At 37.6% G+C, this 17,820-nt stretch overlaps 2 protein-coding genes across 8 annotated transcripts in view; one reads left to right on the forward strand and one right to left on the reverse strand.

Annotated features, from left to right (window-relative positions):
- Positions 1–17,820, forward strand: part of GOLGA4 (golgin A4) — a 131,025-nt gene that overhangs the window by 72,689 nt on the left and 40,516 nt on the right. For all 7 annotated transcript variants that reach the window (XM_055320951.1, XM_055320954.1, XM_055320953.1 and 4 more), the window contains 4 exons: positions 4,101–4,279; positions 7,129–7,257; positions 10,847–11,002; positions 12,670–16,910. In XM_055320951.1, coding sequence (XP_055176926.1) covers positions 4,101–4,279; positions 7,129–7,257; positions 10,847–11,002; positions 12,670–16,910 — 4,705 coding nt within the window. The remainder of the gene's footprint in view (positions 1–4,100; positions 4,280–7,128; positions 7,258–10,846; positions 11,003–12,669; positions 16,911–17,820) is intronic.
- Positions 9,822–10,376, reverse strand: LOC129506923 (ADP-ribosylation factor-like protein 2). The gene has a single exon (XM_055320958.1). The coding sequence runs from the start codon at positions 10,374–10,376 to the stop codon at positions 9,822–9,824; it is 555 nt and encodes a 184-aa protein (XP_055176933.1).

Below are 17,820 nucleotides of genomic sequence, written 5' to 3' on the forward strand. Positions count from 1 at the left end.
TGCACTTCTGTATCTATGTTTATTCCCTGCAGAGGGAGTAAAAATGGGTCTTGTTATTTATCTTTATAATAAAGTGTCCTCTGGGATAGTAAAACAAAACAGTAGTGCTCCCTGGATCTCAGAATTCTGGCATTTGTTATTGCTAGTTGGTAAGGATGTTGAGGATGAGGAGAGGCAGATAGTGAAGAAGCAAAGCAAATGACACATTTTTTCTAGTTTTACCTAAGGTTTATTCCCCATTGCCTTTAATTATTTCAGCTGCCTTTCTGTGACAAATTGTTTTCATGTCACCCAGTGCCTCCCTTATGCTTGGCAGATGGTAAACATCCAATAAATGTTTAATGAATGCATGGTTGGATTATTGAGCTATAGATTGCCAACCTTTCCCATTTAATTCTTCTAGTGAGCATTTTTTTTTCTAGTGAGCATTTATCCATATTTATAATCCCCATGGATGTGAGTGAACCTTACCTGAAGTAGAAAGCAAGGAGCTAGAAAAAAAAAAAAAAAAAGGTCTTCCCTGCATTTTACTTTTGACAGAGGACCATTCTTAAAGTTTGTTAAATTTTTGCCTAGAAATGTTTTCATAGTTTTTATTTTTTAAATAAAAGTGCCTGAGATACATTGAATTTTGCTTTGGAAGAGCACAATGTGTTCTTGCAACATTTGGCAGCAGTTTGTGCTTAGCCTTCCCGTTGTGTGCTGTGACTGTGGTTTTCCTGCGCTCTCTTGCATGTTGGCAGAGGATTTGTCAGCTGTGGCTGATGCACGCTTTCTTTCTCCCCACCCACTTATCCTTTGTTGGTAATTGGAAGATAAATTACATGGACATTCACAACATACTTCTTTAGTACTCACATTAAAATCGTAGAATAGTTTCATTTTGGAAAGAGTGGGAAATTCATCTTTAGAACATTATAAGGTATGGACACAACTTTTCTGTATCTCTGATGGTTGTAAAATCAGAGGGTGAGACATTTCTGGATAGTAAGTAAACTCTCAGTATATTCTCCTTTAGCATTGAAATGGGACCCATTGTTGAAGGCAGAGTTCCTAGAGGAAGTGGCTTCTTTTGTTCTACAGTGTATAATCCAGCATAAGTTTGAAGTATGTTTTCTGTATGTCAGTATATGTAATGTGTTTTAATGCCACCCTTCTTTTGGATATGTAATATTTCCTTGAAGCAGGGTGGAGGTGGAAAGCCATTGCATTTTTCTGTGTCTTTCAGAGGTATAACATGCTATATTTTGTTGAGAGTTAGAAGCCATTAGTAATTGATTGCTTCAGAAATTCTGGTTTAGATACATTATTGCCCAACTAAAGTGGATCAATGTCAGCATTCTTAGACATTTTAAAAAATGACACAAGGTAAAGAGTGTTTCTTAAATATAATTTTAAAGTTCTGGCATCAAGTTAATATATTCAGGTTGGTTTATCATCAAGGTGGATGCCTCACTTCTTGCACTTGAATGAGAACATTAAATTACAAGATTTCAAAGATTTCTTTCTAGGTATAAAATTATGTGGTTCTCTGACATGATAGCAGAATGTGGGAGAGAGGATTAAATTTAGATAAAAAGAACTGTGGAACCAGATGTATCCTACTTTAATCATTGTATGATGGATAATCAGGTGACTTAGGAAAATGATGTCAGTGGACTAAACAATAAAATTAGAGTATAATATAGGAGAATATTCTAAAATTTACTGAGTGTGGTTAGAAAACTTAGTTACTGGAAAATTATTTCTGAATAGGAATTTGTAACAGATTGTTTCAAAAAGTGAGAGCACCACATCTATTTTTATACTGTACTAGATTGTAGAATTTTAAGAATGAAAATAAGGAAAATTCACTTTGTATTGCCTATATATAACTTTGTTTTGTTTTGCTTAATCAAGAATAATTTTTCATTTAAAACTCAATTTTGTTGGAGGAATATCAAAACTACATTCAGGTTTTCCAGAGCCTGATTTAAGAGATTTCTGTAAAGTGCTTAGAAGTCCTAAGATACAATTTGACATACTGAATATATGTTACTATAGTAACAGTAATGAAAAGATGATGGTGACATCCAACCATTAAACAATATTGTCATTCCTCTTCCCATTTTTCTATTTCCCAGATTTAAACTTTCAACACAAACTGAGCAGTAAGCACTTTATTATGGAATTTCTCTCTCATAATTGATAACGTGACTTATTTCTAAGAAATTAGGAAACCAATTTTTAAGAAATTAGTAGCAAGAGATATTTCTTTATGCTTGATACTAAAATGTATAGTAAAAGTATCTGAATAAAACAAAAACAAAAAAATCTTTTCTTTAAATATTTTATTTTCCAACATACGTCTGAGAATCTTGGTTTTGCAGGCAAATATTAGTGAAGTTAGATTAGGAATCTTTAAAAATGATTTCAGCTGATAAATATTCCTTTTGTAATTTAGACCTATTTGAGCATCAGTTTTATCTTTTGAACATATAAAACGAGTAGATTGGACAGATATTTTTTTTGTATCAAGGATACATGGCTGATGAAGTTTTTTTTTTAAATGTTGAGCAGAGTAAGTTGTGTTTCCTATTTGTTATCAGAATTCAGCCTTTCATCTTTTTCTGTACTAATGGAACTTATCATTAAGAAAATGCTATAGAACAGGTATTTGTCTTCAGTTATAAAATTCCTGTGCCCAAACCACCATTTATTAAGCCAAGTTGTGGTTGGTAAAAAGTCTTCTTTTTGAGATGCCATAGGTTGAAGTTGTACATTTCTTATACTACTGAGGGCGAAAATAGTACATATTCATGAATGAACTATCTCTCCTCTGGACATACGTTTCTTGATAGGATTAAAAACCCATCTTGAAAATTTATGTTGTATTTATGGTATATCTCTATGGTAAAGGGAAGTCTGGTGTCTTCTGTGAGGTCTAAAGAAAATAATGTAGGATAATAAATAAAACCAGTAGGATTTTGACAGCATATTGCTATACCAGTAGAGAGAGAGTGTGTGTACAATGTACACATGCACACACAGAGATGCTTATACACATAGATACATATACACATATGCATTTTTTGGTGCTGAGTTCCAGCTATTGTACCCATCCTGTATGATTTTGTTGGAAGCTGGGTGAGCTATTTGGTCTTCTTTGTTTGTTTGTTTGTTTGTTTTAAATTTTTATTTATTTATGATAGTCACAGAGAGAGATAGAGGCAGAGACACAGGCAGAGGGAGAAGCAGGCTCCACGCACCGGAAGCCCGACATGGGACTCGATCCCGGGTCCCCAGGATCGCGCCCTGGGCCAAAGGCAGGCGCCAAACCGCTGCGCCACCCAGGGATCCCGCTATTTGGTCTTCTTAAAGTCATACTACTGTACCCTAGATGATTATTTTTGTAGGGCCTGAATTCTTATCTCACACAAGAACTCCTTGCTGGTCATGCCATTCTATATATTGTTGAATCAGATAAAGATTTCTTTCTACTTAACAGCTCTAGTTTGAAACTTACGCAAATAGTAGATTTCATTTAAGAATACATTGTTTAATATGTGATTCAACTAGTGAATGGTAAAATAAAACCCAGAAAACTCTGTTCTTTTATTTATTGTATGATTAAGAGGTTTTTAAAAATAGAATTAGTCAAAGAATAATTTTTCTACTCTTAAAAATGTTCTAGTGAGAATGTAATGCTATTACCTAATTATTGATAATAATAGGTAAAAATATAGCAAACAAAAAAGCAATTGAAATTCTATAACACAGAAGTCTTCATTTCTTGGAATTTGCAATCCATAAGGACATTTGTTGGTAGAAGGAGTGGGGAGCCATTAGTAATTTAATTTTTCCCAAATTCCTGAGTTTAAGTTCATACAGGCAGTCTTAAGATCTGGATCCAGAATTCAGTGACAGACTGGTTTCAGTAACTGGACATTTTGTGGCTTTGTTGAATGGCTCAGAAATATCTCTTGGCTTAAAACAAAAATGACAATTTTAACCTGTCTTGCTACTGCTGCTCTTATTAGTTCCCATAAATCAAATGTAAAACACGTTAGCTGAATGATAATATTTCTTGAGATACTTGTTTTCTCTTGTTTTCATTATAGCTTTTGAGGAACTTGAAAAAGCCTTGAGTACAGCCCAAAAAACAGAAGAATCACGGAGAAAAATGAAGGCAGAGATGGATGAACAAATAAAAGCTGTAGAAAAAACAAGGGAGGAGGAACGCACCAGTCTTCAACGGGAATTAAGTCGGATGAAACAGGAGGTTGTTGATGTGACAAATGTAAGAATAATTTTAGATTACAACAGGCTACAGCAATATGGAAACATAAGTTGTATGCTTTTCCTACAATTTTTTATTATAAAGAAGAGTTAATTTACGTTTTAAGCCTTGACCATTTCATGAGTTCAGGATATAGGGAAAAAATCACTTTGATAGAGAAAAGAATTTTTATCTTTTTGGATGTACTTCCCAGAGATAGTCTCTGCAAATAATTTCTCTTTTATGTTTTATAATCCTCTCTTAAAATTTTTTAGCACAAAAGATAGCATGTTATATATACTGCTCTGTATCTTGCTTTTCCACTTAATATGTTCCTTATCATTGACAATTGGTAATGATGCTGCATTTTTTTTTTCTCTTATGCCACATCTGTTTTAAAGACTGTTCAGGATTTCACTATATGAGTGTTTCATAATTTAATCAATCTACTACTGATGGATATTTAGGGTTTTCATTTTTAGCTATTGCAGATGGTGAATATCCTTATCATATTTGCTCACCTGTATATTTTTTTAGGATAGATTCCTAGAAGTGGAATATTAGGCAAAGTTATGTCTATTTTTAATGATTGTATAGTTGTTATAAGCTCTATGGAGGACATTTTATACTCTCACAAGCAGTGTGTTACTTCACAAAGATGATGTTACCTAATTTTTTTAGATCTTTTCAAACTTACCAGTTTAAAAAAATGATATTTGTAGTTCTTTTTGTTTGTTTGTTTTTAAAGATTTATGTATTTATTTGAGAGCAAGCGAGCAAGCAGGGGAGGAGCAGAGAGAGAGGGACCAGCAGACTCCACGCTGAGCGTGGAGCCTGATGGGGGCTTGATTCCATGACCCTGAGATCAAGACCTAAGCTGAAATCAAGAGACAGACACTTAACTGACTGAGCCACCCAGGTGCCCCAACATTGTAGTTTTAATGTGCTTATCTTTTTACCAATATGATAAACATATTTTTCCATGTTTAGAAGGAATTGGCAGTTTTTCTCTTTGAGTTGCTTGGTCAGATCTTTAACTCATTTTCCTATTGGACTGTTGGTCTTATTGATTTGTAGAAGTTTTACATTTATAGTAGGTATAGTTCTTTGGATATATAGTTCACTTATCCAAATAATCTCTCTCTCTCTCTTTTTTTTTTTTTTTTTTTTTTTGAGAAAAAGAGAGCTCATGCACAAGTAGGCAGGGGCAGAAGGAGGGGAGAGAGAAATCTTAAGCAGGATCCACACCCAGCATAGAGCCCGAGGTTATCTCATGACCGTGAAATCATGATTTGAGCTGAAAATAAGAGTCTGACACTTAACCAACTGAGCCACCCAGGTGTCTCTGTCTATTTTCAGTTGACTTTATTATTTGTCTTTGCTTTGGGATCAGTTTATTTTGGAAGAGGGCATGGAGAGATTTTTTTCTTTTCCTTAAATGCTATCTGGATTTTTGTTCTGATTTGAAAATTCAATCTCACTGAGATCATTTTAAAATTCTCTGTTTCTTATGGCCCTTGTATGCTTTCATTTTTTATTATTAAATCTTTCATCCAACTAGAATTTATTTGGTGTTAGGAGTGAGGTAGGGATCCAACTTTAATTTTTTTCCAGATGACTACAAAGTAGTCTTCAAATTATTTATTTAATAATCCATGTTTTCTCTTCTGATATGACACAGTATCTTTATTTTATACTAAATTATTGAGCTATATATGGGTCTCTTTTTTGAATTCTCCGTGCTGTTCCAATGCTTCGCCTGACCATGTGCCAGTATTACACTATTACAGTTACTCTGTTTATAATATGTTCTATTATTTGGTAGCCTCTCCTTATTACTCTTATTTTTCCGAAGAGTACTGGTTATTCATGCATATTTATTTTGTTCAGTGAACCCTTCCACCCCCATTCTATTGGCAGTTTATTCAGTTGTATTAAATTTATAGATTTATTTAGGGAGATTTGACATTTTTATAAGATTAAGTCTTCCTATCCAAGAAAGAACAAGGCCAATACTTTTTAATTAATAGTATGTGCATGGAAAGCTAGATGTAATTAGATTGTTTCAGCCAGGGCAGTGTGACCATAGTGGAATTCCCTCTTTGAGAAAATTTTTTTTCAAAGGTCTTGTTTATTTATTTGACAGAGTGAGAGAGCAGAAAAGCACAAGTGGGCGGGGCGGGGGGGGTAGCCAGCAGAGGAAGAGGGGGAAGCAGGCTCCCTGCCAAGCAGATAACCTGATGTGGGGCTCTATCCCAAGATGCCAGGATCATAACCTGAGCCCAAGACAGCCACTTAACTGACTGAGCCACCCAGGCACCCCTGAGAACATCTTTATTCCCCATCCCATACTTCCCTGTTGTGATTGGTGTGGAATATCCCTGCAAGATGTGGAAATGCACCAACCTTTTAGGACTTACTACTGCAGCAGCAGCTGCCATCCTTGTCTTAAATGAGCAATACTTCGGTTACCTGGGTGGCTCAGTTGGTTAAGTGTCACTTTTGATTTCGGCTCAGGTCGTGATCTCAGGGTCATGAGCTCAAACTTTGCATTGGGCATGGAGCCTGCTTAAGATTCTCCCCCTGTCCCTCCACCCCTCCCTCACACCATTCATGCACATGCTCACTTAATCTCTCTCTAAAAAATAAAAACATAAAAAAATAAATTAGCAGTGCTTGATTGGCTTTTCTTTTAACTATTGAGACTTTGGTGACTTTTGATTTATGTGGGAGATATGTTTTGATTTTTCCTCTTACACAGTTGGGTGATGATCAAATCATAATAAAGTATTATTTAATTGTAGAGTTACATATTTTATTATTATTATACATATTTTAAAGTGTTTCACTTTATTTGGCTGACTTTTCAGAAATCCTCAGAACAAATTGCTAAACTACAGAAGCTTCATGAAGAGGAGCTGGCCAGCAAAGAGCAGGAATTGACTAAGAAGTTTCAGGCCCAAGAAAGGCAATTTCAGGAGCAAATGAAAATAGCTCTTGTAAGTACCTGTTTTGTTTTTGTTATAGGTAAACTTTGCAGCTTTATATAAAGTTGTTATCTCCTCACTCCTACCTTTCAGCTTGAGGTCAGACTACTAGCAGCCTTGGACTTTGAGTGTGCAGAAAGGATAGGATGTAGGCAGGAAAGAGGGCTTTCAGAGCTTGTTAACTTGGTATTGTGTGAAAATAACAGGCTTTCATTAACTGGTTTATTTGTATGTCATCCCTCTTACCTTGGCAGTAGGCTATGATTATGGAGAAGTAAAGGGGAAGATAAGCTAATTAAAGCCATGAACCAGTGACTGCATAATTCAGGAAGAATGTCTAGAAACTCACTAGACGGACTATACCAGAGTTCAGGGCTCAGAAAGTGTTTTCTGAAATGCATTTTAAAGAAGAAGAAATAATGAAAATGACCAACTAGTTTTCATTTTAAGTAGAATAATTTCATTAGTAATTTTCAAATACATAAGATATTTTTAAAAATAAAGTAAAATAAACAACTGACTGGATGAACCAAAATAATATCCAGAAAAGCAAAGGTGAGATTTTGGGGCATAGTATAATTTGAAAGTTTAAAACAAGAAAGTTATTTTTTTCAAATTGTGAAAACCTTTCATACAGGTTACCACAGAAGTATTAGTGCTAAAAATGCAGTTTGTTTTTTATATTAAATTATTATCTGTAAGATAGTGTGTATAATTTTGAAAAACTTTGAGTGCAAAACGATGAGAAATAGTATGTGTAATTTTAATTTTTTTTGTTATTTATTTATTTTAAAGAGAGAGAGCAAGCACCGAGTGTGGTGGGGACAGAGGGAGAGGGAGAGAATCTCAAGCAGACTTCACGCTGAGCTTGGTGCCTGATGCAGGGCTTAGTCTTACGACCCTGAGATCATTACCTGAGCTGAAATTGAGTCGGACACTTAACCTACTGAGCCACCCAAGTCCCCCTATTAATTTATTTTATTTTTTTCAAGTGTACTCTATCCCCAGCATGGGGCTCAAACTCATGGGACCCTCAAGATCAGGAGTCACATGCTGTATTGACTGAGCCAGCCAGGCACTCCAGCCTAGAAAGGATTTAATGTAGTTTATAAGAATGCTTAAAACTATAATAGGATGGTATAAGGGCATAAAGATTAAGGAACAAAGCAGGACATAAGTGAAGCAGGGAATTGTTCCAAAAAATTCTCGTCATAAAGATCTGTGTGTTTTCATGCTGGAGTAATTGGCCTTTGGGGACAGTGAGACTTGAACATTGGCTTTGTTAAACCTGTGTTCTAGAACTGATATACTCAAATATATTCTGAGTAGAGAGAGCAGGATACAGATACACATGAGACACCCACACATGTGCACTTGCCACTTTGTGCCCCCCTTTTTACCTAGCTCCTCAAAAAAGTTAGCTTTGTGTTGATGGTCAAAGTTCAACAGACTATTAAAAGGTCTTCTTTTATTTTTATGGGCACAGAAAGATGTATTTAAAATGTAGTTTACATTAGACAATATAGTATGTCTACGGTGATGTTTTAAAATTGATTAGAAATTAATATTTTTGGGCAACCTGGGTGGCTTAGTGGTTTAGCACTGCCTTCAGCCCAGGGCCTGATGCTGGAGACCCAGGATCAGGTCCCACATCGGGCTCCCTGCATGGAGCCTGCTTCTCCCTCTGCTTGTGTCTCTGCCTCTCTCTCTCTTTCTTTTCTCTCTCTCTCTCTCTTTCTCTCTCTGTGTGTCTCTCATGAATAAATAAATAAAATCTTTTAAAAAAAAGAAATTAATATTTTCTAATCAGTCTGCTTATCATATGGCAGAGTGCCTTTCCTTAAAGCAGTATGCTTCACCAGAGTGTGTAGTGAATTGAAAATATTGTAGCTGGCAATATGAACTCAATGCAGTAAGTATGGATAAGTATCCTTAATTGGAGTCCAAAGCCACTAAATGTTGAAAGTGCTCTCTAGAACTTCTCTTTTCATGCAGTAAATACTTCTCATATGGATGTTGATACATGATCAGGACAGTTGAAGAAGCAGCTTTCTGGGATTGAGGGGATGGTAAAAGAGCCGAGGTCATCTGTAAAGAGTTACATAGGCTTTTATAGATAAAAAAATATGAATATACTTTATAGATGTTTCCTTGATCTATCTAATCCATATAGTCACATTATTTGTTTTTTTTTTTTTTTTTTTTTTTTTGAGGGCAAGAAAGGATTTATTCTCACAGCTGAGTAAAGGATGAGGCCCACAGCCTTGGTAGCAGAGGCAGCTCCAACCCCCCCCCCCCCCCCGGCCCAGCCCTCTCCTCTTGGCATGGCAGCTGCAGGTGGGCTGGGTCAGGAGCCAGGGTGACAGCCAGGTCAGCAGCCCTCCAGCCACGGGAGCCAGCTGGCCACAGAGCAGCAGTGGGCAGCACTAGCAGCAGCAGCAGTAGCAGCAGGTTACAGAGTGGGGTGGGGGGTGTTTGTCAGGCTGGCTGACTCCTGTTCCCCCATGGATGGTGCTTGATGAGGGCGGGGGTAGGCGGCTGGACTGCAAGGTGGGGTGGGGGGCATCTGGAGTGGTTCAGTCGGCCGTGAAGATGCAGCTGGAAATGTCATCCAGAAGCCAGTCAATGCCAGGCAGGAGGTTCTCCCCAGTGACGGCACTACAGCCCTGGATACACCAACGGTGGCTGTGGATGGAGTCCAGCTCCAGGGCCTCACAGATGGCATTAGAGGACAGTGCTCCAGGCAGGTCTTGTTTGTTGGCAAAGATGAGGAGGGTTGCTCCAGCCAGGTGCTCCTCCACCAACAAGCTCTGGAGCTCCCGCTGGCAGTCCTGCATGTGCTGGCGGTTGGCGCTGTCCACCACCCAGATGAGGCCATTGGTGCTCTCAAAGTAGTTCCGCCAGTAGGACCGCAAGGACTTCTGGCCTCCCACATCCCAGATGTTCAGCTTGAATCCTCGATGTTCCAGGGTCTTAATGTTGAAGCCTAGCGTCAGGGAGATGGTGTCAATGTCTTCCCCGTTGAACTTCTTGAGGATGGTTGTTTTGCCAGCATTGTCTAGGCCAAGCATGAGCAGTTGCAGCTCCCGCTCTTTCTGCTTCATCTTCTTCAGAATGATCAGAAGCCCCATGGTCCCTGTAGTCCCCTCCATTATTTGTCTTTCTATGTAGGGTTCCCTAACGAGATATTTCTCATAAATTTTATAAACTTAAAGTCTAGTTTCTTGGCTTAGAGTTGAAATAATCAAACTCTGGAGTGGAGAGAAGTAGCAGTGACAATTTTGGGAGCCTTCACATTAAGCGTGTTTTGCAAAACATTTTAAGTAGTGGAAAAATAGCAGATGTAGTGGGGTTACTAGAACAAAAATTTTCTTATCAGTAGTAATTGTGGCAAATATTGGCTAGATCATACTGGAAAAGCCACAGTGCTTTGTTTCTGCACACTAGAGCCTGGGAAGAGAGAAATGATGATACTGCCTACCTCATAGAGCTGGTGTGCAGATCAAATGAAAGACCTGATTCCTGTGGAAGTACTTTGAGAATGCTGAAGATTTATGTGGGTCTAAGGTGGTATATTTTTTTTTTTTTTTTTTTGGCACAGGAAAAAAGTCAATCAGAATATTTGAAGATCACCCAAGAAAAAGAACAGCAAGAATCTTTGGCCCTGGAAGAGTTAGAGTTGCAGAAGAAAGCAATCCTCATGGAGAGTGAAAATAAACTTCGGGACCTTCAGCAAGAAGCAGAGACTTACAGAACTGTAAGTTTAAATAATATTCAGGTTCCAGAGTTGTGGAATTATTTGTACAGAAACTATTGTTATCTTTCCAATCAATATAAAGTTGTCAAGAAGCTTTTGTTTTACTGGGTTAGATTTACATACATGCACTTCATTTTTAGATAATAAGAGCTTTTTCTGTGAGTGGTTTTAGTGTTTGCTACATGATGCTGCTGACTCTGCCTTTAGCTGGCTGTGTTTCTATTGCCATTCACTATCTTTGCACTTGGGCTTTGCATCCCCACTCCATTGTTTACTTGCCCTTGATCTGTAGGAAATGGCCTCGCTTTGTAGGCAGCATTTGCCCTGGCTTCATCTCATGCCATGGACATGATTCATTCTCTGTTTCTATCACAATGTAGGCACCCCAATGCCCTGCTTTTAACATAAAGTTTTCCCCAATTTTCCCATGTTAATAACATAGTCTTATAGTGAACAAATTTATATACATGTCTCAGTGTACACATTTTTAGGACCTCCCCTCAGCAGTATATGAAATGTATGACCTGTTTTGAATAAAAATGACTGATGTTATCTAGACTTTTTGCTTTGGTTTAAACAGTGAAAGAATCACACTTTTTTCCCATAATCTAAACTGTACTTTATTTTCCCATTGCCAACATTTATGTAATGTGGCATGATGGAGGGGAATGGATACTCAGGAGGTCTAGATTTTTCCACTTGCTAGCTTTGTAAATTAATTTTTTTAAGTGGGGGTTGGGGGATGGGGATACCTATTCTTTTTTTTAAAAAGATTGATTATTTATTTATTTATTTGACACAGAGAGAGAAAGAGAGAGAGAGAGAGAGAGAGAGGAGAGGGAGAGGGAGAGAGGCAGAAACACAGGCAGAGGGAGAAGCAGGCTCCACACAGGGAGCCCGACATGGGACTCGATCCCGGGTCTCTAGGATCAGGCCCTGCGCTGAAGGCGGCACTAAACTGCTGCGCCACCCAGGCTGCCCTGTAAATTAATTATACCTTAATTTGTTCACCTTCATATGGAGAAATTGGTTTTGGTAATTCCTTAGGATCTTTTCAGCTTTGATGTTGCATGCCTCTGCCTTACTTAGCTCTTTTTGCTTTAGAGTCAAGATTGACTTTTTCATGAGCTAACAGTAATCTTTGCTAAAATTTGTGTAAGTAGCTTCTTTTTGCAAAAGATATCTCCTAAATAATCATTTTACAGTGGAAAACCCAGATATATTATTTATCTTCCAAAATTAAATTATGAAGGTAATAGAATATATTCTAGGCCTTAAAAAACACACAGAAAAAAAATAACCATCTTACTATCAATAGTTACTATTATCTACTTTATGATGTATTTCTTTTTGACTATCCATTCAGAATATTCTTGAAAACATGGGTGACTGAAATAGTTAAAGTATAGGTAGAAAGAATCTGAAATTTTAAGTTGTGTTAAAATAGAATCTTTTCTTTGTTATGTGATTCCTTTAGGAATTGAGCACAGATTGTGCTTTCTAGTGTTTGGCATGATATAATGCCTTATTTTTCTAAGTTTTAATCTTTAAACAGGTGTAGTTATTATAGGTGTAGTCATATATATCATTACATGTGTTGTCATATATATCATTGCTAATAAACAAATCTGTACTTTAATAAAAAATACATCTGTTTTTATTAACAGAGAATTCTTGAATTGGAAAGTTCTTTGGAAAAAAGCTTGCAAGAAAGCAAAAATCAATCTGAAGATTTAGCTATTCATTTGGAAGCTGAAAAAAATAAGCACAATAAAGAAATTACAATCATGGTTGAAAAACACAAAACAGAATTAGAAAGCTTGCAGCATCAGCAGGATACCCTTTGGACTGAAAAACTCCAAGTCTTACAGCAACAGCATCAGACTGAAATGGAAAGACTTAGAGAAAAGCATGAACAAGAAAAAGAAACATTGTTGAAAGACAAAGAGAGTATCTTCCAGGCCCACATAGAAGAGATGAATGAAAAGACTTTAGAAAAGCTTGATGTGAAGCAAACAGAACTGGAATCATTGTCTTCTGAACTGTCAGAAGTACTAAAGGCCCGGGACAAGCTAGAAGAGGAACTTTCTGTACTAAAGGATCAAGCAGATAAAGTAAAACAGGAGCTAGAGGCCAAGCTAGATGAACAGAAAAGCCATCACCAGCAGCAAGTTGACAGTATCATTAAAGAACAAGAGCTGTCCATCCAGAGAACTGAAGAGGCACTAAAAGATGAAATTAATCACCTTGGGCTTCTTCTGAAGGAAAAGGACAAGCATTTGAAAGAGTATCAGGTACATGTGGAAAACTTAGAGGCAGATATTAGAAGGTCTGAAGAGGAACTCCAGCAGGCATCTGCTAAGTTGGCTCTCTTTGAGTCACAGCAGAGTACTACACATGAGCAGGCCAAAGCATCAGAGGAACACTTGGCACAATTGCAGCAGAAGTTGTTGGACTTGGAAACAGAAAGAATTCTTCTTACTAAACAGGTAGCTCAAGTTGAAATGCAAAAGAAAGATGTTTGTACTGAGTTAGACACTCAAAAAATCCAGTTGCAGGATTTAATGCAGCAACTTGAAAGACAGAAAAGTGAAATGGAGGAAAAACTACAGTCTTTAACCCAATGTTATGAGTCCCAGCTTAAAGATACTAGCACAGAACAGGCACAGACAAAACAGAGTTTGATAGAAAAGGAAAATGTAATTTTACAAATGAGAGAAGGACAGAGCAAAGAAATTGAAACACTTAGACAAAAATTATCAGCCAAGGAGGACAGTTTTAGTGTTTTACATGAGGAATACGAAACCAAATTTAAAAATCAAGAAAAAAAGATGGAAAAAATTAAGCAGAAAGCAAAAGAGATGCAAGAAACGTTAAAGAAGAAATTACTGGATCAGGAAGCCAAACTTAAAAAAGAGCTTGAAAATACGGTTCTAGAGCTTAGTCAGAAAGAAAAACAGTTCAATGCCCAAATTTTGGAAATGGCACAAGCTAACTCTGCTGGAATCAGTGATGCAGTATCAAGACTGGAAACAAACCAAAAGGAGCAAATAGAAAGTCTCACTGAGGTACATAGACGAGAACTCAGTGATGTTGTATCAGTCTGGGAAAAGAAACTTAATCAGCAAGCTGAAGAACTCCAGGAAAAACATGAAATCCAATTACAGGAAAAAGAGCAAGAGGTAGCAGAACTAAAGCAAAAGATCTTCCAATCAGGGTGTGAAAAAGAAGAGATGAACAAGGAACTAGCCTGGCTGAAAGCAGAAGGCATTAAGCAGGACACAGTAGTAAAGGAATTACAGGAACAATTACACCAGAAGTCTGCTCATATGAATTCTCTCTCACAAAATGAAATGAAACTAAAAACACAACTTGAAAAGCTGGAGGTTGACTTGAATCATTCTCTGAAGGAAAATACTTCTCTGCAGGAGCATATAGTTGAACTGGAAATGCTAGCAGAAAAAGACAAGCTGAAGGTTTCTGAGTTGACTGACAAGTTGAAAACCACAGATGAGGAATTCCAGAGTTTGAGATCTTCACATGAAAGAAGTGAGAAAAGCCTAGAAGACAAAAGCTTGGAATTCAAAAAACTATCCGAGGAATTAGTAGTTCAGCTGGATATTTACTCTAAGAAAATTGAAGCCTTGTTACAAGCTAAAACAAACGAGCTAATCAACATGAGTAGTAGTAAAATTAATGCCATTCTCTCTAGGATTTCCCACTGTCAGCACCACACAACAAAAGTTAAGGAAGCACTAGTGATTAAAACTTGCAAAGCTTCTGAATTAGAAGCACAGCTTAGACAGCTAACAGAAGAGCAGAATACACTAAATAGTTCTTTTCGGCAGGCTACCCATCAATTAGAAGAAAAGGAAAATCAAATTAAGAGCATGAAGGCTGATATTGAAGGTCTAGTCATGGAAAAAGAAGCCTTACAGAAGGAAGGAGGCAATCAGCAACAGGCTGCCTCTGAAAAAGAGTCTTGTATCACACAGTTGAAGAAAGAGTTATCAGAGAACATCAACGTTGTCACACTGATGAAAGAAGAACTTAAAGAAAAGAAATCTGAGATCAGCAGTCTTAGTAAGCAGCTAACTGATTTGAACACTCAGCTTCAGAACAGTATCAGCCTGACTGAGAAGGAAGCAGCCATCTCATCACTAAGTAAGCGATATGATGAACAACAACAGGAATTGCTGGGTCAGGTGCAGGATTTATCTTTGAAAGTTGAAACTCTGAATAAAGAGAAGACCTCTGCTCTTGAACAGGTAGATCACTTGTCCAACAAATTCTCAGAGTGGAAGAAGAAAGCACAGTCAAAATTTCTGCAGTATCAAAGTACTATTAAAGAATTGCAGATGCAGCTTGAATTAAAAACAAAGGAAGCCAGTGAAAAGGATGAACAGATACAGGTATTGAAGGAGGACCTTGATCAGCAGAATGAGAGGTTGGTATGTTTAAAGGGTGAGATGGAAGATAAGAAGAGCAAGCTGGAGAAAAAAGAGTGTAACTTAGAGACTGAGTTAAAAACGCAAACAGCAAGAATTGCAGAATTAGAAGAGCATCTTACTCAGAAAACAACTGAAATTGAGTCTTTAAGTGAAGTTCTTAACAGTTACCATCAACAGAAGGATACAGAACAGAAGGAGATGCGTCAGAAACTTCAGCACATTCAAGAATTAGGAGACGAAAAGGACAGCAGGGTTAAAGAAGCCGAAGAAAAAGTCTCAAGACTTGAAAAGCAAGTGTCATCCATGAAATCTGAGCTTGAAACCAAGAAGAAAGAATTGGACCATGCGAATTCAAGTATGAAGGGCAAAGAAGAGGAGTTTAAGGCACTGGAAGAGAGACTTGAGTTAGAAAGTGCTGCAAAATTAGCAGAACTGAAGAAAAAAGCTGAACAAAAAATTGTTGCCATCAAGAAGCAGTTGTTATCTCAAATGGAAGAGAAAGAACAGCAGTATAAAAAAGACACAGAAGGTCACTTGGGTGAGCTCAATACAAAATTGCAGGAGAGAGAAAGAGAAATTCAGGTGTTGGAAGAAAAACTTAAATCAGTGGAAGGTCTACCACAGTCAGAAGCATCAGTTGTACCCACATCAGTAAAATACATGGTAACCTGTGCTGAGCAAGGAATAGATCCCAAAAGCTCTGTGCAGAAAGCTTATGAAGAAAAAATCAGTACTTTACAAAAAAGCCTAATGGAAAAAGAAAAGCTGTTGCAGAGGCTAGAGCAGGAAAAAGAAGAGATGGTATCTTCTCATTCTGAAATGCAGTGCAGATACCAGGAACTCTTAATAAAGATAGAGCACACCGAAGCAAAGCAGCATGAGGATCAAGTTATGATAAATTGTCTTCAAGAAGAACTTGAAGAAAAAGGCAAGAAATATTCCTTGGTGGCATCCCAGCATGTGGAAGAAGAAGGAGGTAAAAATACCATAGGAACAAAGCAAAACTTGGAAAATGTGGTTGATGATGTCCAGAAAACTCTCCACGAGAAGGAACTAACTTGTCAGATCTTGGAGCAAAAGATAAAGGAGCTAGATTCCTGCCTAGTAAGAGAAAGGGAAGGGCATAGAGTTGAAATGGAAGAGTTGACCTCAAAATTTGACAGATTACAGGCTTTACAACGACAGATGGATGAAAAAAATAAACCCGTAGAAGCTTTGGAAGAAAGTGCTGAAGAAAAGTCCAAATCACATGTAGTCCAACCCAAATTGCCTGGTAACATGGAGGTCCAGCACAATGACCTGGAATTTAAATTAGCAGGGGCAGAGCAGGAGAAGCAGAAGCTGGACAAGGAGATTGTTAAGTTGCAGAAAGATCTTCGAATGTTGCGGAAGGAGCATCAGCAAGAATTGGATATCATGAAGAAAGAATATGAACAAGAAATGGAAGAGAAAATCAAGTAAGTTTTCCAGCATGAATATTTATTTATTTATTTATTTATTTATTTATTTATTTATTTATTTATTTATTTATTGAATAAGTGAGTGAGTGCAGGGAGAAGGGAGAGGCAGAGGAGAAGGAAAGAGTGAATTTTAAGCTGCACATCGAGTCCAGTGTGGAGCTCCATCTCATGACCCTGAGGTCATGATCTGAGCTGAAATCAAGAGTTGGACACTTGTGATGCCTGGGTTGCTCAGTTGGTTAAGCATCCGACTCTTGATTTTAGCTCAGGTCATGATTCAGGGCGGTGGGATCGAGCTCCATGTTGGGCCCTCTGCTCAGCACAGAGTCTGCTTTTCCCCCCACCCCTTCACCCCCGTTTATGCTCACTTTCTCGCTCTCAAATAAATAAATAAAATCTTTATTTTTTTAAAAGATTTTATTTACTTATTCATGACACACACACACACACACACACAGAGAGAGAGAGAGAGAGAGAGAGAGGCAGAGACACAGGCAGAGGGAGAACCAGGCTCCATGCAGGGAGCCCGACATAAGACTCGATCCCGGATCTCCAGGATCATGCCCTGAGCCAAAGGCAGGCGCCAAACCGCTGAGCCACCCAGGGATCCCCTAAATAAAATCTCTAAAAGCAAAGAGTCGGACACTTAACCAACTGAAGTCTCCCGGCATGAGTATTTTTAAGACAGTCCTCTTTAATTAAGTCTTTTTATTATGCCTAATGCACCTAAATTTCACCTACCCAAACTATGAAACATAAGTCAAGTACATTAAATGCTGAGAGGAAATAAAAACAATTTAAGGCAAGAGGCAGTGTTACTTCATGTCCATTTAGAGGGGGGAAAAACCATTTTTTGCATATACAATTATTATGTAGGTATCCCAGTAATTACTTTTACTGTTTTTAG

Source organism: Nyctereutes procyonoides, unplaced genomic scaffold, assembly GCF_905146905.1.
Source record: "Nyctereutes procyonoides isolate TBG_1078 unplaced genomic scaffold, NYPRO_anot_genome, whole genome shotgun sequence".
In the NCBI taxonomy this organism is placed as follows: domain Eukaryota; kingdom Metazoa; phylum Chordata; class Mammalia; order Carnivora; family Canidae; genus Nyctereutes; species Nyctereutes procyonoides.